Source organism: Erythrolamprus reginae, unplaced genomic scaffold (genome assembly GCF_031021105.1).
Source record: "Erythrolamprus reginae isolate rEryReg1 unplaced genomic scaffold, rEryReg1.hap1 H_18, whole genome shotgun sequence".
Taxonomy (NCBI): Eukaryota; Metazoa; Chordata; class Lepidosauria; order Squamata; family Dipsadidae; genus Erythrolamprus; species Erythrolamprus reginae.
The window spans coordinates 592,651-616,158 of record NW_027248471.1 but is presented as its reverse complement, the minus strand read 5'-3'; the positions used below and the strand labels follow the sequence as shown (position 1 = coordinate 616,158).

The 23,508-nt window shown below is 38.2% G+C and overlaps 3 protein-coding genes across 3 annotated transcripts; all 3 read left to right on the top strand.

Annotated features, from left to right (window-relative positions):
- Nucleotides 1–253: 253 nt before the first annotated feature.
- LOC139155384 (olfactory receptor 5A2-like) lies at nt 254–1,174 on the top strand. Its single transcript, XM_070730516.1, has one exon. The coding sequence runs from the start codon at nt 254–256 to the stop codon at nt 1,172–1,174; it is 921 nt and encodes a 306-aa protein (XP_070586617.1).
- A 10,762-nt stretch (nt 1,175–11,936) lies between these two features.
- On the top strand, nt 11,937–12,857 carry LOC139155374 (olfactory receptor 5B12-like). Its single transcript, XM_070730505.1, has one exon. It carries the CDS (start codon nt 11,937–11,939, stop codon nt 12,855–12,857), a length of 921 nt encoding a protein of 306 aa, XP_070586606.1.
- A 3,816-nt stretch (nt 12,858–16,673) lies between these two features.
- Nucleotides 16,674–19,426, top strand: LOC139155383 (olfactory receptor 8H3-like). Its single transcript, XM_070730515.1, has 2 exons — nt 16,674–16,751; nt 18,563–19,426. The coding sequence occupies exons 1-2, from the start codon at nt 16,674–16,676 to the stop codon at nt 19,424–19,426; spliced, it is 942 nt and encodes a 313-aa protein (XP_070586616.1).
- Nucleotides 19,427–23,508: the final 4,082 nt, after the last annotated feature.

The window sequence follows — 23,508 nt, the reverse complement described above, 5'->3', positions numbered from 1 at the left end:
AATGTATGCAATTTTTAAAATGTTCTGTTTTCATATAACTTTTTGATATTGACTCATTAGATTTCTTTTTTTGTAGATTTTTTTTGCAAAATATGTAGAAATTTGTAGGATGTATATATCTCTAACCATAAACTTAAGATAATGTGTGAAAGAGTTGAAAGAAAAATAATTTAATGTAATCTAAACTGAGTTATATTTCACCTGATATATTTATTTACATATTTATTTTTGTATTATAGAAGAGTAAACAAAAATGGAAAACCAAACTGATTCATTGGACTTCCTTTTTCTTGGACTTTCCAGTGATCCTCAACTCCAGATTTTTCTTTTCTTGATCTTTTCAATCATTTTTCTACTAACACTCTCAGGAAACATCACAATGATTTTGATTGTAAGAATGGATCCTACTCTCTCTGCACCCATGTATTATTTCCTTTCTCATTTGTCTTTTGTTGATATCTGTTACTCAGCAGATATTGTCCCTAAGATGTTAAAGGACTTTCTTATGAAACATAAGAAAATTTGCTTCACCAACTGTGTTACACAAATGTTTTTCAGTCTTCTATTAAGTGTTACAGAAGTTTTTATACTTTCAGCAATGGCATATGATAGATATAGTGCTGTTTGTCACCCGCTTCATTACATAATGGTCATGAATAAAGCACTATGTATTTACCTGGTTGTAGGAGCATGGCTAATGGGTTTATTGGCTGCAATCATAAACACAGTTCCCATATTTGTCTTACAGTTTTGTGGCCTTCGAGAAATTAATAACTTCAGATGTGAACTTCCATCGCTATTGAAAGCATCTTGTTCTAATACTTTTATTAATGATTGGATTCTTTTATTTACTGTGATGATTTTTGGACTTGGTTCCTTCTTACCAACTTTGGTCTCCTATATCCACATTATCACCAGTATCCTGAAGATACATTCCGCAGAGGGCAGAAGAAAAACTTTTTCCACCTGCAGCTCTCATTTAACTGTATTGGGTTTGCTATACATGACAGGAATGTCTCAGTTCATAAAACCTAGAAATGTTTCTTCAACTACACTAGATAAGCTTTTCTCTATCCAGTATAGCATTTTGACCCCCATGCTGAACCCAATTATTTATAGTCTGAAAAACGAAGAAGTGAAAAGGGCACTTAGAAGAATAATTACAAAAAGGTAAATATTAGATGAGTATGGGGCTACAAAAATGAATTTATCTTTGTTCAGAAACTATCTGGCACTTTCTCTGCTCTATTCTGGATGGAAAAGACCTTATTCTTTTCAAGCAACTCTGTGATTTGAAGTTACTTCTCTTTCATGGGGACTATATCACACTTTGTCCTTTCCTAAATTCTGCTTGTTGATATATTGTACTTTATTGTATATTTTATATAATAGAAATTGCTAAATAATAACAAATTTGAATTTATAATCATAATATTAATAAGTCAGTAAACTATAATGACTTCATTCCTTTTAAAAATATCTTTTAAAAATATTTACATATAAAAAGAAGGCACATGTACAAAGAATATACAAAAACATACAGATATTGTGTGTGTGTGTGTGTGTGTGTGTGTGTGTATATGTGTGTGTGTGTGTGTGTATATATATCAGAACTTAAACATTTAACGATTGACATATATGCCAGCTATCCTGCTGGTCCTTATTCTTTACAGCCTGTTTATATTGTTCTATTTCATTTTCAAACATACATTTCAAACATACATTTCATAATTTACAAACTTTACATTTCATTGTGTTACTCTTTCTGGGTTGTATTGTTTCTAATAACTGTGAATCGCTATTTCACTAAGTCATTAAATTGATAAGTGGTTTTAGCAACAGTTTGTCTACATTTTTTAATAATCATGGTTAAAGGATTTATAAGATTATTGTTTGTTTTCCTTTTTTATTATTTATTATTTATTTTATTACTTAGATTTGTATGCCGCCCCTCTCCGAAGACTCGGGGCGGCTCACAACATGTAGAAACAAATCATAAGCAATCAGACAAATTTAAAATATTTAAATATTTAAAAAACCCCATATGCTAACAGACACACACACAGACATACCATGCATAAATTAAACGTGCCCAGGGGGAGATGTTTCAGTTCCCCCATGCCTGACGGCAAAGGTGGGTTTTAAGGAGTTTACGGAAGGCAGGAAGAGTAGGGGCAGTTCTAATCTCCGGGGGGAGTTGGTTCCAGAGGGCCGGTGCCACCACAGAGAAGGCTCTTCCCCTGGGGCCCGCCAACCGACATTGTTTAGTTGACGGTACCCGGAGAAGGCCAACTCTGTGGGACCTAATCGGTCGCTGGGATTCGTGCGGCAGGAGGCGGTCTCGGAGATATTCTGGTCCGATGCCATGAAGGGCTTTAAAGGTCATAACCAACACTTTGAATTGTGACCGGAAATTGATCGGCAGCCAATGCAGACTGCGGAGTGATGGTGAAACATGGGCATACCTAGGTAGGCCCATGACTGCTCTCGCAGCTGCATTTTGCACGATCTGAAGTTTCCGAACACTTTTCAAAGGTAGCCCCATGTAGAGAGCATTACAGTAGTCGAACCTCGAGGTGATGAGGGCATGAGTGACTGTGAGCAATGAGTCCCGGTCCAGATAGGGCCGCAACTGGTGCACCAGGCGAACCTGGGCAAACGCCCCCCTCGCCACAGCTGAAAGATGTTGTTCTAATGTGAGCTGTGGATCGAGGAGGACGCCCAAGTTGCGGACCCTCTCTGAGGGGGTCAATGATTCCCCCCCCAGGGTAATGGACGGACAGATGGAGTTGTCCTTGGGAGGCAAAACCCACAGCCACTCCGTCTTATCCGGGTTGAGCTTGAGTCTGTTGACACCCATCCAGGCCCCAACAGCCTCCAGGCACCGGCACATCACTTCCACCGCTTCGTTGACTGGGCATGGGGTGGAGATGTAAAGCTGGGTATCATCCGCATATTGATGATACCTCACCCCATGTCCTTGGATGATCTCGCCCAGCGGTTTCATGTAGATGTTAAATAGCAGGGCGGAGAGGACCAACCCCTGAGGCACCCCACAAGGGAGAGACCTAGGAGTCGACCTCTGACCCCCCACTAACACCGACTGCGACCGGCCAGAGAGGTAGGAGGAGAACCACTGCAGAACAGTGCCTCCCACCCCCAGCCCCTCCAGCCGGTGCAGAAGGATACCATGGTCGATGGTATCGAAAGCCTCTGAGAGGTCAAGGAGCACCAGGACAGAGGATAAACCCCTGTCCCGGGCCCGCCAGAGATCATCCATCAACGCGACCAAAGCGGTTTCCGTGCTGTAACCGGGCCTGAAACCCGACTGCCGGGGACCTAGATAATCGGCTTCTTCCAAGGACCGCTGGAGCTGGAGTGCCACCACCTTCTCAACAACCTTCCCCATAAAGGGAAGGTTGGAGACTGGACGATAGTTATTAAGGACAGCTGGGTCCAGGGAGGGCTTCTTGAGGAGGGGGCGCACAAGCGCTTCTTTATAGAGTGATGGAAAAACTCCCCTCCCCAAGGAAGCGTTGGTAATCTCCTGGGCCCAGCTCCGTGTCACCTCCCTGCTGGCCGAAACCAACCAGGAGGGACACGGATCCAGTAAACAGGTGGCGGAACTCACAGCTCCAATGGCCTTGTCCACTTCATCAGGTGTCACCAGATCAAACTCTTCCCAGACAGGTGGACAAGTACGTGCCCCAGTCACCTCGACTGACTCGTTGTCAGTCGACTCTGTTGTACAATTGGAGTCGAGGTCGGACCGAATCCGAGCGACTTTATCAGCGAAAAACGTGTTAAAATCCTCGGCACTACTCTGCAAGGGCTCCCCAACTCCCCCCTGATTAAGAAGGGAGCGGGTCACCCTAAACAGAGCGGCCGGGCGGGATTCCGCTGATGCAATCAAGGCGGCATGGTACGCGCATCTTGCCGCCTTGAGCGCCACTTTGTAAGTCTTAATAAAAGCTCTTACAAGTGTTCGATCGGATTCAGACCTACTCTTCCTCCATCGCTTCTCTAGACGTCTCTTTTGGCGCTTCAACTCCCGGAGCTCCTCGTTGAACCATGGGGCTCTACGGGGTCTAACGCCTCGGAGAGGTCGCAAAGGCGCAATCCGGTCAAGAGCCCCCGCTGCAGCCGTGTTCCAGGCCTCCGCGAGAGACTCCGCCGAACTGTGGACGAGTGCCTCTGGAATAACCCCAAGCGCCGTCTGAAAGCCCTCTGGGTCCATCAGGCGTCTGGGGCGGAACATCTTCATTGGTTCCGCCTCCCTGCGGGGAAGGATTGGAGCCAGGAAGTCAAGCCATAGTAGAAAATGGTCTGACCATGACAAAGGCAATACTTCTAAGCCCCTTAGTCTCCGACCATTACTCAATTGCTCGGAAAGGAATACCATGTCAGGTGCGTGCCCTCCCTCGTGAGTCGGACCCTGTACTACTTGAGTCAGGTCCACGGCTGTCATGGTGGCCATGAACTCCTGTGCCAACCCAGAGGTTTCGCCGAGTGACGGCAGGTTGAAGTCCCCCAGGACGATGAGTCCGGGGAACTCCACCGCCAACCCGGCTACCTCCTCGAGTAGCACAGGCAGGGCTTTTGACACGCAGCTGGGAGGCAGGTACGTGAGAAATAAGCCCACCTGAACCCCTAAGTCCAACCTCATCAAGAGAGACTCGCAACCCGCAATTTCCAGAGCAATGAGTCTAGGCAGGCAAAGGCTCTCCCTGGCTACAATAGCCACTCCTCCCCCCTTCCCTGGGGTCGAGGTTGATGCCATATCTGAAACCCGGCTGGGCAAATTTCAGAGAGAGGAACACCTCCCTCCGGGCCCAGCCAGGTTTCAGTAATACATGCCAGGTCGGCCTCCTCATCCAGGATCAAATCCCGGATGAGGAGAGCTTTATTTACCACCGACCTGGCATTCAGCAGCAGCAACCTGAGCCCAGGGCCAGAGTTACACTCACCACCAGTACCCAAGATTGGGCTCACAGAGCCAGAACAAGGGACTGTTATTAGGCAACGATCCCTCGTTCCCCTGGAATGGCTAACTCTGTGGCCCCCGCCATATCTGCCTCTCCCCAGCAACACAGGGATATTCCGACCCTCTGGCCCCCCAGAGATCGGCGACCCCCCCTCCCCTGCCTCCCGAGCGTCAGGTGGGCCAGACCTATCATTCACACTACTATCAAAAAATTCATCCATACCGCACACACCCCCACCCCCACCCACCCAATCGTACCAGTCATTCGATTCATAACCACAAGCAAATTTATCCCAATCATCCATTACTTAGAACCCTAATAACGTTAAAAATCAATTAAATTAATAATAGTATAAAATGGCAGTTAATAACAATTTAAAAACACTAAAAACTGTTAAAAATATAACTATATTTGAAGTATGTATGATCTTAACATTTCATATATATATATATATATATATATGTATATATATATATATATATATATGTTTGCATGTATGTATGTATGTATGTGTGTGTGTATATATATATATATATATATATGTTTGCATGTATGTGTGTGTGTGTGTGTGTGTGTGTGTATATATATATATATATATATATATATATATATATATATATATATATACATACACAGTGGAACCTCAAGATATGAACCTAATTGGTTACAGGCGGAGGTTCGTAACACGAAAGGTTCGTAAGACGAAACATTGTTTCCCATAGGAAACAATGTAAAGTCAATTAATCCGTGCAACCAAAAAAAACCCCGCAAAAAAACCGCTGCCGCCCGGCTGTGACCTTTTAAAACAGCCGCGCTGCTTCCCAGCCGGGCTGGGGGGCTTCCCAGCAACCCCCCCAGCCCGGCTGTGACCTTTTAAAACAGCCGTGCGGCTTTCCAGCAGCCTCTGAATGCCAAACGCGGAAGTTTGGGTTTGGCGTTCGGCTTCGGGAGACGGCTGGGAAGCCACACGACTGTTTTAAAATGTCACAGCCAGGTTGGGGGGCTTCCCAGCAACCCCCCCCCCAGCCTGACTGTGACCGTTTAAAACGGCCGCGCGGCTTCCCAGCCGTCTCCTGAAGACAAATGCCAAACCCAAACTTCCGCGTTTGGCGTTTGGAGGCTGCTGGAAAGCCCCACAGCCCGGCTGTCACCTTTTAAAACAGCCGTGCGGCTTTCCAGCAGCCTCCAAATGCCAAATGCGGAAGTTTGGGTTTGGCGTTTGGCTTCGGGAGATGGCTGGGAAGCCGCGCGGCTGTTTTAAAATGTCACAGCCGCGCTGGGAGGCTTCCCAGCACCCCCCCGAACCCCAAACTTTTGCCGAACTTCTGGGTTCGGGGTTGGGGGGGTGCTGGGAAGCCCCCCAGCGTGGCTGTGACCTTTTAAAACAGCCGCGCGGCTTCCCAGCTGTCTCCCGAAGCCGAACGCCAAAGCCGAACTTCCGCGTTCGGCGTTCGGAGAGAGCTGGGAAGCCGCGCGGCTGTTTTAAAAGGTCACAGCCGGGCTGTGGGGCTTCCCAGCAACCTCCCGAACCGAACCCGGGGTTCAGAAAAAATTTGTCTCTTCTTACGAACTTTTTTCGAGTTACGAACCGGCATTCGGGAGGCTGCTGGGAAGCCCCGCCGCCTGGCTGTCACCTTTTAAAACAGCTGCACGGCTTCCCAGCTGTCTCCGAATGCCGGTTCGTAACTCGAAAAAAGTTCATAAGAAGAGGCAAAATTTTTCTGAACCCCGGGATCGTATCACGAGTTGTTCGTAAGACGAGGGGTTCGTATCTTGAGGTACCACTGTATGTATGTATATATATATATATATATATACACACATGTCACATGTTTGTTTGTTTTTTGCTGAATGACTAGGATAGATCTATTTCGGCCTTATTTTGACCTCATCAGCTAGCCATACCCATATGTGTGTGTGTGTGTGTGTGTGTGTCCCAAGTGTTGTAGAATCTGTGTTATCTTTTTCTTGGAGTTTGAATGTTAACTTACTGATCTCTGCTACTTCATGTATTTTAATTATTAAGTTTTATATGAAATGAAGAGTTTCTAGCTTCCAGCTTTGAGCATTTATCAAATATAGTGTCAAATATCTGACTTCTTTAGTAAATTTATGTCTAATTATCCATAATAAAAAAAGTTCAGATCTTAATGGAATTTTATTGGTCATAATTTGTTCTAATATGTTCCTAATTTTTTCCCAAAATTTCTTTGCCACTGAGCTAGGTTGTTATTTTATTTGTGTTCATTGTATTTGGATATACAGTATTATAGCTTCAGTAGATGACATTCATCTGGGGATTCTATTGGATTTCTCCTTATGTAGTATTATTTAAAGTGGGTGTATGATCTGTTTTTTGTTCCAAAAAGAAAGGAGTGCCGTCCAAATTCTAAGTTGAAACCTTCCAAAACTAACATTCTTTTTTTCTCTAAGAGTTATCCAGTCTTTTACCCATCTTAATGAAATGGCCAGATGATATAGTTTTTAAACTAGAAGTTCCATTCCCCCTCTATTCCTATGGTCTTGCATAGTTTTAAACTTAATTCTCGCTTGTTGTGGTTCAGCCTGGGACCCCTCCGGGAATGGCTGATTTGCTGTCGGCTTCCAGCTCAGAGGGAGAGGCTGAGGACCAGGAGGTGCAGACTGACGAGGAAGCGGAATCCCAGGCTGAAGAAGAAGGACAGCCAGAGTTCCACCAGGGGGAGCTCTCCCCAGCAAGCAGCCTGGATTCCCTGGGGGAAGATGCTCATGACATCATAGATATGCGACACAGGAGAGCTAATCAGAGACGAACTCAATTGGCTAGGTATTTCCAGCATTAGAGGTCACAGCTGGGTTTGGGTGTGGTGCTTGGGAAAGGATAAAAGGCGGCCCCACCCTTCCTGGCTTGTGGAGTTTTATCTTGGAGATTCGTGAGACCTGTCTGTGAACTTTGGTGGCTACAATCCTGGTTTGTGCCTTGGACTATTGAAACCTTGGGGGGGGGGGGGTGTCAGCAAGAAGCTTGTGAAATTGACTGGACATCAGGACCCTGTTGTAACGTATTGTAACCTGTCTGCTGTGAAGACAGGTTTTCCTTTGTGCTTATTTTTTCCTGCTATAAAATACTTTTGGATTTTACCAGAGTGTCTGGCTGTTTTTTCAGTGGGTGTGGAGGTCTGGGAAAACCCAGACAGAACACTCGCTATTTTCTTATTCCATATAAATTTATGAGTTATTTTGTTTAGTTTGTCAAAAAAACACCTTTATTTAGCTTGATAGGAATTGTTTGGAATAAGAATAACATCTTTGGAAGCACATTCGTTTTAATTAAGGTGATTTTAATTAAGGAGACATAATTGGAGCTTAGACCATTTATCTAGATCAGTACTTATTTTCGGTATTATATTATCATACCTATCTTTTTACTTATCTAATTGAACTACATTTTGCAGAGAGGATTATTACCAAATATTTAACCTTTTTTGTAATACTGATACCTAAGGTGTTTTCTAATTCCAAATCCTGGTTAATAGTCATATTTTTAGTTATTATCTTGTTTTTATTTTTGTTTATTTTCAGACTACTAACTATTCCAAATTTCTCAATCTCATCTAGTAGGGGTTTACTTGTCTCTAGTGGGTCCTCAAGAATGAAGGCCATAACATCCGCATATGCTTAAATTCCTCTTTTTTCACCTTAAGTCCTATTACCTCCTTTTTATTTCTTATGTTAATTAATAATGTTTCCAATGCCAGAATGAAAATTAAAGGCACTAGTAGGCAACCTTGCCAGACCCTTTTCTTTATTTGTATTTCATCGGTCAGATCTGCATTGATTGTTATTCTAGCTTTTTGTTGGTTATATATTGCACTAATTAGACCTGTGAATTTTTCACTGAATTTCATTATTTTCAGTTGTGTAATGAAGTACTGCCAGACTTTAGGCAAACTCTGGATATTTACGTCCATCTTCCTTTTGCAAGATCGAGGTATTGTTCATTTCATTTCAGCTCGCCTCCATGGGTCGTAAGGCCTCTTCGTTCATGGTGGGCTGTTGGATTCATACTGTCATCACACTGGCCTACCAACAATTGCCCTTGCCTCGATCCTTGGGAGTAACGGTGCACTCAACCCGCAGCATGGCCTACCAACTGCATAGTCCACCAAAGCAACCATTAATGAGATCTGTAAGGCAGCCACTTGAGCCTCACCGACTACTTTTGTCATTACAGAATGGATACCTTCACCTCATAGGAGGAAGCCTTTGGGAAGAACGTTCTGTAACTGGTGGTGAGAGACAGCAAAGATACTATCTAAACTTAAGTGGCCTCCTGTTTTTGGATGACTACTTTGGTATGTCCCATCTTTGGAGGTTAGCTCCACACCAATACACTCTTTTTCGGGGGGTGGAGCTAACCTCCAAGTCCTTCCCATTATATACAGTCTGGCTGGAATAAGTTGATTCAAGAATTTAGGTATGCATTATGTCTGTATGGGAGCTGCATGCAGAATCCAACTTTGTCTTTCACCTAAAGAGTGGGAAGGTAGGCAAAGGGGCAAAATTTTAAATACAGATTCAGTCCCGATTGACCAAAAGGTGGTCCCTTCTCATCCTTGGAGGCTAGCTGCACCCCATAAGAAGGGGCATATAAGGTAGGCCCAATGCCCATTCTGAAACAACTTGCAATGGATACAAACCCCAGATTTCTTTGATCTTGAATAAAGAAACCAAATAGTTGTTATCATTTGGATGAATATAATAAGTTTAAAACATATTTTATATGCACTATCTCTTAGGAAGTTAAATTTCTTATTTCAAGTGTATATATTTCAATAAGATTGCCCTATTGTTTATAGGCACCTTTACCAATGTTCTCCTATTGTTCTGTTGTAGAGAAAGCATTAGGTCTACAGCTTTCAAGGTCTCCAGAGGAAGGAGATACCAATACCAACTGCAGTCAGTTTTCAGGTCAGGATATAGCACAGGATATGGATAGGAGATACCAATACCAACTGCAGTCAGTTTTCAGGTCAGGATATAGCACAGGATATGGATAACTGTTAGCCGCTCCGAATCTTCGGAGAGGGGAGGCATACAAATATATTATTATTATTATTATTATTATTATTATTATTATTATTATTATTATTATTACTACTACTACTACTACTACTACTACTACTACTACTACTACTACTACTTTGACTGGAATTGTATACTCATCCTAATCTTCCTTGACATCTCAGTGAGTTGCAATATCATCTATCATGATGTATTTCTGAATAAACCCTCTAAATTTCCTCTGAAATTAGTTTTAGATAATATTGTGGGGTATGAATATGGTGAGCTATACTTTCTATGCTATATCACCTGCCCTGAGGGAGTCAGGGATTGGGGGGACTTCTATAATTTCTTTTCTCTTAAATAAAAAAATACCTTTTAATCAGGTTTTTCTTTTTCATATCTTCTTTTAAATATGAAGAATTAATGATCTCCTCCTCATACAAACAACCATTTGAGAAATAACTATAAGCCACTGATAATCATTAGAAAGGAGTTTTCATGTGGGGATATTTTTCCTTATGGGATAACTTTTTTTATTACAGAATTTATACTGCCTATAAGATGGCTAACAATACCTCAAGAGTAAATTCTACCAACATATTGTTTTGAAAAAAACCCACAACAATTGATGGGTGTGGATAAATGGATACAAAGTGGGGTTAGGATTTGGGTCATTGTTCATATTTATTTTGAAAGGTAAACTAAAGGAAGTATAAACCTTCTGTTCATTTCTTGCAAATATGTTCAAGTAAATTCTTTCATCTTGAAATATTCATGATAATGTGTATATTAGTTGAATAGTCAGAACTGTAAATCTAACTACATTTTCACTTTGTTTTTGGTAATAACTAACTAACATGAAAATGCTAATACTTCAGAAAATCTCTGCTTTTTTAATAGATTTAATGTGTGCAATTTTAAAAATGTTCTATTTTCATATAACTTTTTCATATTGACTCATTAGATTTCCTTTTTTGTGGATTATTTTTTTCTGAAATAAGTAGGAATTCCTAGAATATACCATATTTTTTGGAGTATAAGATCCATCTTTATCTCCCCTAAAAGAGGATGGAAATGTTGGTGTGTCTTATACACCAAATGCAGCCATCTTTTGCTATCCTGCACCAACTTCACATCCCATTTTTGGACAGAGGGTCTGAGAAGCCTGCAGAGAGCTCCTTGGTACTGGAAGGTGGCAAAAATGCTTCCATTTTTATGAAGAAACAGACAAAAAATGGCCCATTTTTCACAACAATTGGGGTATTTTTGCCATCCCCCAGTACCCAGGAGTTCTCTGCAGCCTTTCCAGATCCTTTGCCCACACCATATTTGGTAAAAAGAAGGGCAGAAATTGTCCATATTTTGCAAAAACAGAGCTGTTTTTTTCCTTCTAACTACCCCATCTAGCATCACTGGAGGAGAAATTCTGGCAGTTGAAATCCACTAGACCTAAAGCTGTCAAGTTTGAAGACCCCTGGGTTAGGAATTAGGGTTGCAAGAGTATTCAAACTTGGCAAGTTTGAGACTTGTGGACTTCAATTCCCATTCCTGAGCTAACATGAGTGGAGGAGGAATTCTGGGAGTTGAAGTCCACAAGTCTTAAAACTGTGAAGTTTGTAAAAAGTGTTCATGGTTGTAAAAAGTATTCTGTTATTTTATTAAATAATATATTACTACACCATTTGGTTCAGAACACTTTCCCCTTGTTTTCCACCTCTAAAATCTAGGTGCATCTTATACTTTGGTGTGTCTTATATTCCAAAAAATACAGTATATATCACAATCCATAAACTTGAGAGAATGTGGGAAAGAACTGAAAGCAAAAAATTAAATATCATCTATATATATTTTACCTGATATCTTTATTTACATATTTATTTTTATATTATAGATGAGTAAACAAAAATGGAGAACCAAACTGATTCATTGGTCTTCCTTTTTCTTGGACTTTACAGTGATCCTCAACTCCAGATTTTCCTTTTCTTGATCTTTTCAATCATTTTTCTACTCACACTGTCAGGAAACATTACAATAATTTTGATAATAAGAATGGATCCTTCTCTCTCTGCACCCATGTATTATTTCCTCTCTCATTTGTCTTTTGTTGATATCTGTTACTCTGCCGATATTGTCCCTAAGATGTTAACCAACTTTCTTATGAAACATAAGAAAATATACTTCACCAGCTGTGTTACACAAATGTTTTTCAGTCTTCTATTAAGTGTTACAGAAGTTTTTATACTTTCAGCAATGGCATATGATAGATATAGTGCTGTTTGTCACCCGCTTCATTACATAATGGTCATGAATAAAGCACTATGTACTTACCTGGTTATAGGAGCATGGCTAATGGGTTTATTGTTTGCAACCATAAACACAGTTCCCATATTCGGCATACAGTTTTGTGGCCTTCCTGAAATTAAGCACTTCAGCTGTGAACTTCCACTGCTTTTGAAAGCATCTTGTTCTGACACTTTTCTTAATAATTGTATTCTTCTATTTTCTGTATTGATTTTTGGACTTGGTTCCTTCTTACCAACTTTGGTCTCCTATATCCACATCATCATCAGCATCATGAAGATCCATACTTCAGAAGGCAGAAGAAAAACTTTCTCCACCTGCAGCTCTCATCTCATTGTGGTGGGTTTGCTATATATGACAGGAATGTCTCAGTACATGAAACCTAGAAATGTTTCTTCAGTTATAGTAGATGAGCTTTTCTCTATTCAGTACAGTATTTTGACTCCCATGTTGAACCCAATTATCTATAGTCTGAAAAATGAAGAAGTGAAGAGAGCACTTAGAAGAATATTTACAAAAAAGTAAAATGCTATAATTATTTTTGTCAGTGTTGCTTTATTTTGTAGAAATTTTTATTGAGTTTATGTTCGAATTGCTGTAAATAATATGTATTGGGTCATTATATAAAAAATGACCTGAGTTACTCATGAGAAATCTAAGAATTGTTATTCTACTTTAGTGAGTTTGGTGCTATTATTGCATTTGGAAGCTTTCATGATGACTGTCCACTCTATGTGTCTGTATAAGTTTAAGTGCCCATTGGGCCATTGTGGTTTTATAGCCATCTATGATTTGAAGGATGTTGTGCTACCATTCCATCATGCTTTTATCTCGATTAAAATTTGAAAAGGCTCAATTTATATCACAAATATATAAAGTGAATGGGGAAATTGATCAATCTTTAATTTATGACCATTTTTTTTTTTGAAAATTCCTATACTTTATGAACTTGCCTTGGTATTTTAATCAATTCTACCACTCCCCCACTATGTACTGTATCTCGAGTCACCACATTTGATATTTATTACCTGTTTCTCCCCTTCCCCTGTTTTGCATAAAATAGGAGTTGCTGGAAATTAAATTCATGAATCAACTACACTTCCCTATCAGCTATATTTGCCAGGAAGTTAATTTGCAGACATAAGCTTGTTTGGTTTTTTTATGACATATAAAACTATAATACTAATTTCAAAATATTTAGGAGTATTAGATGTCCCTTTGTGTCATATATGAAGCAACTGTCATGGATTAAGCTAATCATCTATAATGGTATGTGAAAAGACTTTCGGAGACAAGGCCAAGAAATGCTGCTGCAGAACAGTTATTGTACATAAGAAACTGTCCATAACTTCATAGTTGGTAAGATAGGAGGCTCATAAGAAACCTTCCCTAGTTTTTTGAGATGTAAAGGAGGTGGAGGAGAATTGTATTTTCAGACTTTCAAAATTCTGTTAATGCAGCTTTAAAAGAAAGCAGAATTTCTTATCTGATCCTGTTTCCTATTTGGTCTACCTAGTGTGGCTTTTACAAACAATATATTGTGTGCAGCAACTACTGAATTGGAGAAAAATGAAACTAACATTTTCAATAAATATAGTATCTAAATAATATTCTTTGGATAGGAGATTCCTATATAACTCTCATGAGTTAATACTTCATCTATGTGGAACACCAAGCATTCTGAACTGGGTGAACTACGCATGAAAAGTCAGTTCTACTAATGATCAACTTTCAATGTAAACAATTTGCTTATGAAAAGCTTATATTAGAGATGAGTTATTTCCAATTTAAAAGATGTGATGAAATATGGATCTCTTTAAGTTGTTTAGCTCTAAAGTTTGCCTTGAAAACATTTTACAGAATTTAAACTTTTTTTTATTTACCTTTGATTGTATCTTGGAATTTTAGTCAACTCAACCATTCACTATTTGGCCTATTTGGTATATATATTAAAATTATCACTTTTGAAATTTCATAATGTGGAATAAATAGATTTTGGTGGAATAAAGACTGATTTCTAAGTCAATGATTTATATCTTTTTGAAAGTGAAGATCAGGATACAATACAACATCAAAAACATTTGTTCTCTGCAAAAGATTGACTATTGACCTAATGATAAAATATAAATTCATTAAAAATTAATCAGATAATTAAAAAATCTTGTAATATTTTATTTTAGGATTTAGAAGAATTATGCTTAGTCTTAAATATGTAAAAAAAAACTACACTGCAACAAGAATATGGAAAAAGAAAGATACCATTCAAATCTCATCTATCTGTAATCAATAAAATGTTGAATTTTAATTTCAAATAATTACAATCAATCAATCAATCAATCTACACTCCAGGGAACAAATTAATTTCATCTTTATCTATTCTTATGGTTTTTGATAAAAAATGAGGGAACATTTTCATCAATACTTTGCCTTGAACTTCCAAGGAAATCAACATAGAAAATATTATGAATAAATAGTAAAAAAAAAAAAAGATTTAACAAGGCAAGGCCTATTGCTGGTGCTTGACTAGATCATCCCCAAAACAGTATAAATATAGTATTTTGACTTCTGTTGGGAAGTGAAAAATCTCAGAACTGTTAGCAAATTCTCAACTTTTATTCTCCACATTTTACATATTTGGAAGCATGAGAATTAAAGGGAATAAATTCAGATATGATTCTTAATGTACTTTGTATCTCTTCAACAGATTTGCATGATTGGGTTTGTCATCATTTGCCCCAAAGGAAACAATTAGATAGCATATATACCAAACATACAGTAAAGCAGTATATAAAATAGGTGTCTTCAAGTTTTTAGGAACTAAAATCTTAGGAATTAAAAGCAATTTACCAAGCAAGAATCTATACTATACAGCAGATAAATTTCAATCTAGACTCTTCTTATAAATTAAATGGTAAGTTCATGGAGAAAATGAAATTATTCATTACCCCCTCTTCTCTCCCCATACTCCCATATACGGACATGCAAAATTAGAAATGTAAGTATTATTCTTAGTGAATATAGGAGTGAAGTATTCCAAACAAATTTATTAGGGTCTCAAAACATATTTTGATTTTGAATTGATTTTTCAACTTTGATGTTTGGTGATTTAAAAAAAAAATCCAATTAAAAGTCATGTGTTTTTTAAAGTAGGGCAAAGGATTGATTCACTTTTCAAGCAGGAATTTTACGCTGATAAATTCATTTCTGTTCCTGGAACAGAAGAACATTATTCCCAGCATTACCCTATTTCTAGCAATTTTATGATCTCCTAATATAAAACCTACTTCGATTTCAAAATGCATTATATTTTTCCATTGGGGTGTGAAACTACTGAAATTGAAAGCAAGAGTAAAAGAAATCTCTCAACAAATCTTTCACTCAGGTAAGTGCATGTTCAACTGATTGAAGGTTGTGATTGAAGGTCCTATGCAACTTTCTTGAAAGTTAAATATTCCTGCATCATTGGGGGGAGGGAGTTTACTTTATATATATGGATATCAAAAGCTTTCTGTTCAATCTCTTCTGTCTTTAATTAAACTTTCAAATATTCGAGCTATCAGGATGGAGTATGTAAATTCTACACAGATGTTATCAATAATTCAATCCTATTTTCCTCAATTCACTAGAAAAGTTGCATTTTAACATCTCAGGCATCTTATTAGTTGGAATTGATGGGAGTTGTGTCTGGAGAATACTGATGGGGGAAATGTTACAGAAAATGCAGAGACAGACATACACGCTTTCCCACTCAATCTATATTTTCTTGTTAAAACTACCATTTCTTCCACTACCCAAATTTATATTTTACCTATATGAAATCCTAGGGAGATGTATCTTGAGAATGAAGAAAGAATGGAGGGAGGTTTTAATTGCTATGTTTCTTACAATTCATGAACAAAAAGCCCTCTGACCAAATCACCTAGTTTGCAGTCTTCAGAGTTTTCCCAGAAAATTATAAATTATTGAATTATACAGTGGAATTTTCACAGATTCACAGTAGAGAATGAAAAGAAAATTCATTTAACTGCATTCGTTTGACTTAAGGTACACAGTGCCACTGCACAATGATTCAAAATTCATTTTTATATCAACTCTAAAATCCTGAGAATATTTATCTGCACATTTTAAAGGTGCTAGAAATTCAACAAAATTGCACATTTCAAAAGATGACAAATCGTTTGTATGTTGGGTTACATGTTGGAAAATGAATATATTTGTTTTAATATAAATCAAATTATAATTTTGCCACTTCATTCATACATATAACTGTACAAGGCATTCTATCCTAAATGTCTATGTTCTCTTCTTTATTTGAAGTGTTTTCATCATCTGAAAATAAAAATGGAAAATCAGAATGCCACCATGACATCTTTTGCCCTTCTGGGATTTTCCTACAGCATTACAATTAACTGCTGTTCTGTTCGGGTCGTATGTGACCCGAAGCCAAGTTTGAGTCCCTGTAAAAAAATTTCCCTGCATATCTGAAACTTGAAATTTCATGCTGGTTCATCATTTCAGGGGTTCTCTCTATGAGAATTTTTTTTGGGGGGGTGGGGGGCTTAGTTTTTGCTGGGCAAAAAAAGTTACAAATCTTATGTTCCCGGGTCACCCTGACCCGGACCGAAAACTCTTCATTTGCAGTGCTTATGTTTGGTCTTTTTGAAAGCTTTTTTCACTTGGAAAGTAGTCTGAACATTTCTGCACACAATGATATGAAAATTGAAATGAAAAAAGTAAATCTTATTGGTTTATTTTGCGGATATAATGCACGCCCCCCCCGTTTTTGTGAAATTTCTTTCAATTTATGGATAGTTTTGCTTGCAAAATGCATTCTATTTTACTAAAGTTGGTGTGGGATTGGTAGCTTGAACATTTCTGAATATAAGAAAAATATAAAGGAACTGAAAAAAATGATTCTTATTGGTTTTTTAACATCAGAAATAAGGCCTCCCCCCCCCCCTTGGCTGCTTGCAACCATTTTCACTTTTTATTTTTTTATGCTCCAAATCCGAAATATTCTTTAAAATCTTAGGCATTCATTTACTCAATTTAACAATGCTGATCATCAAAAAATATTTTTGGGGTGGTGGCTAATTGTTTTCTGGGCAAAAAAAAATCATAACTTTGAATCTGTTTCTGTTCGTATGTGACCGGACCAAAAATAATTTTTTTAGGTACTTGAATTTGATCTTTTTGAAAACTTTTTCAACTGGAAAACTAGTTTGAACATTTATGAACATAATGATATGAAAATTGAACTGGAAAAATTGAGACTTATATTTTTATTTTGATCAAAAAGCCCCTCCCCCCATCCTTTTTAAATTTCGTGTCAATTTCTATTTTTTAAGGCTACAAATCCCTAAGGAATTTTCCCCCAAAAGGTTTGATATACTAAATTGAACATTTCTGAATATAAGAAAAATATAAATGAACTGAAAAAAATGGTTCTTATTGGTTTATTTTTGCCACAAAAGGGCCACCCCCCCTCGGCCTTGCTGTGTGCCATTATTGTCACTGTTTATACATATTTGTCTAGAAATATTTGGAATATCCTTTTGAAAATCAACCACATTGTAGCCAGAGAACTAATTTTATGAAACAAATCCATTTTACTAAAAAAAAGTATGTAAGTTTGAAATTAACAGCATAATTTTTATATAAATTGAAATAATTGAGGCATACTTTATGTGCAAAATAAACCAATATGCATCAATTTTTCCAGTTCAATTTTCATATCATTATGTTCAGAAATGTTCAAGCTACCAATCCCACACCAACTTTAGTAAAATAGAATGTATTTTGCTAGCAAAACTATCCATAAAGTGAAGACTATTTAAAAAAAACGGGGGGGCGTGCATTTCATCAACAAAATAAACCAATATGCATCAATTTTTCCAGTTCAATTTTCATATCATTATGTTCAGAAATGTTCAAGCTACCAATCCCATACCAACTTTAGTAAAATAGAATGCATTTTGCAAGCAAAACTATCCATAAATTGAAAAAAATTTCACAAAAACAGGGGGGGCGTGCATTATATCCGCAAAATAAACCAATAAGATTTACTTTTTTCATTTCAATTTTCATATCATTGTGTGCAGAAATGTTCAGACTACTTTCCAAGTGAAAAAAGCTTTCAAAAAGACCAAACATAAGCACTGCAAATGAAGAGTTTTCGGTCCGGGTCAGGGTGACCCGGGAACATAAGATTTGTTACTTTTCTTAAACAGAACAGGAGGGTTAATACTTTCCTCTTCTTGGTATTTTTGCTTATGTATACCTTAACTTTATTGGGAAATATCATAATTTTGGAAGTCACCAATCATCTCCAAAGCCCCATGTACTTTTTTATAATGCATCTTGCTTTCATTGATATATGTTTTTCTTCCATCACTGTGCCAAAGCTGCTGGTGATTTTCTGGACAAGACAGACTATTTCTTATTATGGATGCTTTATTCAGATGTTTTTTGTTTTTGTCACAGGAAGCACTGAAGATTACGTCCTTGCTGCAATGGCCTATGACCGATATGCTGCCATTTGCAAGCCGCTCCATTATGTTCAAATTGTGAGCAAAGCATGTTGTAGGTGGCTGGTGGGTGGAGCATGGGCAATTGGTTTCTTATGTGCCATGATAAATATATTACCTGCTTTGAAACTAGACTTCTGTGAGTCAAATTTTATTAGGGATTTCAGCTGTGAATTTCCATCTGTGCTTGCCTTATCCTGCACAGAAACATCCTCCAATTGGATGGCATTTCTGATATCTGGTGGTGCTGTTTCTGGTTGTTCATTGATCATCATTCTTCTCTCCTACATCCATATCATTTCAACCATCCTGAAGTTGAACTCAGTGGAAGCAAAACAGAAAACATTCTCTACCTGTAGTTCTCACATTATTGTTGTGGTTTTGTATTATGGCACTGCCTGTTTCAGGAATATGAGGCCGAGCTCAGCTTCCTCAGTTATTGTCGATGAACTTTTCTCTATTCAGTATAAGATTTCAACACCCATGCTGAACCCCCTAATCTACAGCCTGAAAAACAGGGAAGTGAAGGAAGCCATCAAAAAATTAATGGGCTACAAACCCTTGTAATTCACACCCATGCACGTAGGTATATAGATGTGTGCACATGCATGTGTTTATCTCCATCTGTCTCTATACAGATATGTACACATTCTCTTTCTATCTCTCTGTGTTTGTATAGCTGTATAATCTTAAACTAATCAATTTTCAATGTTTTGTAAATATATTTGAATGCAAACTTGTGTGACTCTTCCCATATCACAGCATCATAGTATTGATGGTGGTGATGCTGTTCAATATAATAACAGCTAGTATAATTAAATTAAGCCTTCTCTCTCCCCTTGGGCTCTTTTGCATTGAGCAATGTTGGAATTGAAGATGTTTCTTGGATAAATAAAAAACCCCAAGAAAGTTCAATTGCATTCTGGGGGGAAAATCTATCTTTGGGACAACATGACTTGGATGGTTGAAAAATCCTTTAATTGGCATTTGTAAAACCATTTTCATATTTTAGAATTTGTGTGATTTGTTTTATTTTGATTTTATCATCATATCAAATTTATTACCTCATTAATGTGACACTAATTATTTTTTGGTTTATGATGCTTTCTTATATCTGACATTCATTCATTAATCTGATGAATTTATATAGACTTCTATAGTGATATTTTTATTTTCCATATATTGTCTTAAATCTTTTGTTTATATTTCTTTATACTGCCTTCCATATCTGTCTGTCAGTCAGTCTGTCTGTCTAAATCCTTGTATTTAATAGTGCAAAGACACCATAAGTCAGTAAGTTAATCAATTAATCAACCAATCACTCTTTTAACAACTAATGAGCCAATTAAGGTGTTCTGATAGGTTAGTTAATGGATGATATCTGGCTTCAACACTGCATTAAGAGAATATGTAATTGACTATGTTTGTATTATGTACATTACTGGTTGGGTTTGGCAATATATAAAATAAGTCAACAATGTATGCTTAAATGTATTGAAACACCATTGCTTTAACAGTTAGTGTTACGGATTGCCATAAGAGGGAGCCAGAAGCATGGTTCTCTCTCTGCTATTTCTATCATGTTCTCTGTGACTTCTATAGTAGAAACTGTGTGTTAAATATTGATTTATGTATTTGTAAGCTGAACAAGTAAGATCTATTGCGTTATATATGCATTGACTGATTTAACTATGTATGACTAGGACTGTTCTTGACTAAGATTTGCCAAAGTAAATATTTTATACACTTAATGAATTTGGCTTATATTACTGAACCATTACTTGTATCACTGGGCTATCAGCTGGATGTCTGCTAAAACTCCACATTTTCTCTGTGTATGTGTATCTTTGAAAACTCAAAAATCACTGTGCACACTCCCTAACACTGGCTATGGGCCCAGTGTGAGGTTCCCAGTGTGATATTTTTAGTGTGGTATTTCTAGTGTGGATATTGTCAGTGTGGTATTGCCAGTGAGAAATTGCTAGGGAGTAGTGTGAATATTCAGTTTGTTCAATCAGACAGTTGAAGTGGTATTATTGTATAAATAATGGGTCATATACAGTCAAGTAAATTATCCTGGATAACCCAGTTGGATGGAATGAACCATGCTTTCTACAAAATGTAGCATGCTGTTGCGCTCTGAAGGAATGTGGTAATTAACCAGATATAACTGCCTTGAATCCTGACAATGATGAAGGTACAAAGAAAATAGCTGACTTTAAACAAGACAATGAAAAAGCTTTTAGCATAATTGGACTGACATTGAATGACCAACAGCTGGGTCATATCCATGGTGGGGAATCTGCTGAAAGGTGTTGGGACACTTTGAAAAATGATTTATATTTGTGATAGTGTGGGAGCATACATTCATCTTACATGAAAACTGTTTAGAGCCATTTGCTGAAAGGTGGTGATATGTTAGCTTATTTAGCATTGATGAAGAAGATTTTGCAAGAACTACATGAAAAGGAATTGACATTTTCCAAATTGTATCAAGTTTACACAATTCTTTCTTCGTTGGATGATAGTTTTTGGATGATAGAATTTTGGCTGGATGATAGAATCATGATTATGGGTCCTTGCTGAAAGTTTTGCTCTGAGATGAACTGACACTGATTGGCATAACTGGAAGACTGTTGGAGGAATCAAGAAGAAGGCAGGAGAGACAACAGATGAGAGAGAAGCCACAAGAAAAAAGAAATAAAACATCTTCAAATGTTTATTTTACAAGAAAATGTTATTTTTGTGGGGCTAAGGGTCATATAGCAAAATTATGTAGAAAGATTAGAAAACAGAATGTGGGTAATATACAGATAGTATGTAATGACATTGGTTTAGCTATGAAAAACAGTTAAAATTGTAAACTATGATATACAGATAGTATGTAATGACATTGGTTTAGCTCTAAAAAAGCAGTTAAAATTATAAATTTTGATTTCTGGGTTATTGATATTGGAGCAACACAATGTATATCTAATAATAGACATGACTAATAGTAACCAACATGTAGCACTTACTAATGGTTAAAAAATGAAAGCATCTGTAGAGGGTAAAAAAATATACATTTATGTTTAAATGAGAGTTTGCTACTGCTACATATACCTAAACTAGAATATAACCTGCTATCTGTTAGGGATCTAGTAAATGTAGGATTTATGATAACATTTAAGAAAGATAAATATAAAATAGAAAAACCAAATAAAATGTTAGTGCAAGGTTAGAAAATGGTTTGTTTGTGCTAAGGGACAATCCATTAAGTAAGGCTAACAAGGTTTTTGGCAACCAAAAGCCACATGATAACCATATACATCTTCTCCATGGGAGAATGGGTCATGTGAATTGTAAAGTTTTGCAAAAAAACCCTGTGGATTTGGCTGGTGGTATCAAATTAAAGCCTTATTCAAAATGTATAAATTGTAATGTATGTGATGAAGAAAAGATCAAGGTAATTCCTGCTTACAGGTTAAATGAATTTAAGACAAAAGGGCCTTTACAAATAGTATTTGCAGATATTATTGGACATGGAATGGGGCTGGGAGCACGTGCATGCACGCACAGCATGGGATTCAGCTTCTGTGCATGCAAAGAAGCCAAATCTCACATGAGGACATGCAATTTCTGCTTTTTTTGTTTCTGCGAATGCACAGAAGGAAAAAGGCCAGAAAGCAAAAAGATAAGTTATCCCCCCCACGTGTCCTTCCAGTTTGCCTGTCCCCTTGCCCTGATATGAGCAACGGCTCTGCCGCAAGCAGCCTGAGTGCTCTGCTCCCCGCTGTCCATCTTACCTTGCACGGCAGCTTCTCTCTCACCGAGAAGATGGTATGTGGCATGGGGAGGAGGCCAGGCGGCCCCAAGCTCCAGCCATGTGGCCTGTTCTGGCAGGCATCTCTCGGCACGGTGATGGTGCCCAAAGCAAGTCATGGCCTTCGGCTGCACAGTGCTGCTACTCCTAAAGGCTACAACTCGCTAGGACCTCCATCACCACACTGAGAGATGCCTGCAGTGTGGCAGAGTAGAAAGGCCACATGGCCAGAGCTAGGGCAGGTCGCTTTTGTGACTGGACCCAGCTGCTGCTCTAGGCGCTGTAGCGAGATTCAGCTGCTGTGCATGTGCAATATCCAATTCTCTCAATCAGAGCTTGATTTATAAACAGAACCATGTTAGCTACACTATTGTCATTCCGATGCTGAGTCCTTCCCAGAATCCCACCTAGGTTAAGGTTTATCTTATATCCACCACACCCACAAGTTCATCACGAGAGCCAGTCTGTGTGCAGGGGCTTATCAACTTCCTCTTCTCTTCAGTTGAGGCAGAACAAACGATGGCCTTGGCTTGGAGAAAGGAATCTTTGGTTGTGTCTAGTAACTTTCCCCCCTGACTGTTCACTACCCCTCCCATCCCCCCCTTGTGTTGTGTCAGGCTGAACTCTCTAACTCCACATGAAGACTTTGGCCTGACAGCAATCCCATAAGCTAAATATTTTGGAAAGAACCAAAAATGTAAAAGAAAAAAAGTAATTGAATACTTTATGGCATAAGAGCATTTTTCTCTCCTACATTCAAATGTTTGAATATTCTTTGCTTTCCCATGAGAAAGAGCTTTGCAGATTCTAATTTTCTATCTGTTTACTTTCAATCTTTCAGGCCTCC

Excerpts from the sequence above, each read along its gene's own strand:
- LOC139155383 (XM_070730515.1), top strand. The coding sequence starts at position 16,674 with ATGGAAAATCAGAATGCCACCATGACATCTTTTGCCCTTCTGGGATTT. Across the intron at positions 16,752-18,562 it reads TTACAATTAACTGCTGTTCT|AACAGGAGGGTTAATACTTT; the intron begins GTTCGGGTCGTA and ends TTTCTTAAACAG.
- LOC139155384 (XM_070730516.1), top strand. The coding sequence starts at position 254 with ATGGAAAACCAAACTGATTCATTGGACTTCCTTTTTCTTGGACTTTCC.
- LOC139155374 (XM_070730505.1), top strand. The coding sequence starts at position 11,937 with ATGGAGAACCAAACTGATTCATTGGTCTTCCTTTTTCTTGGACTTTAC.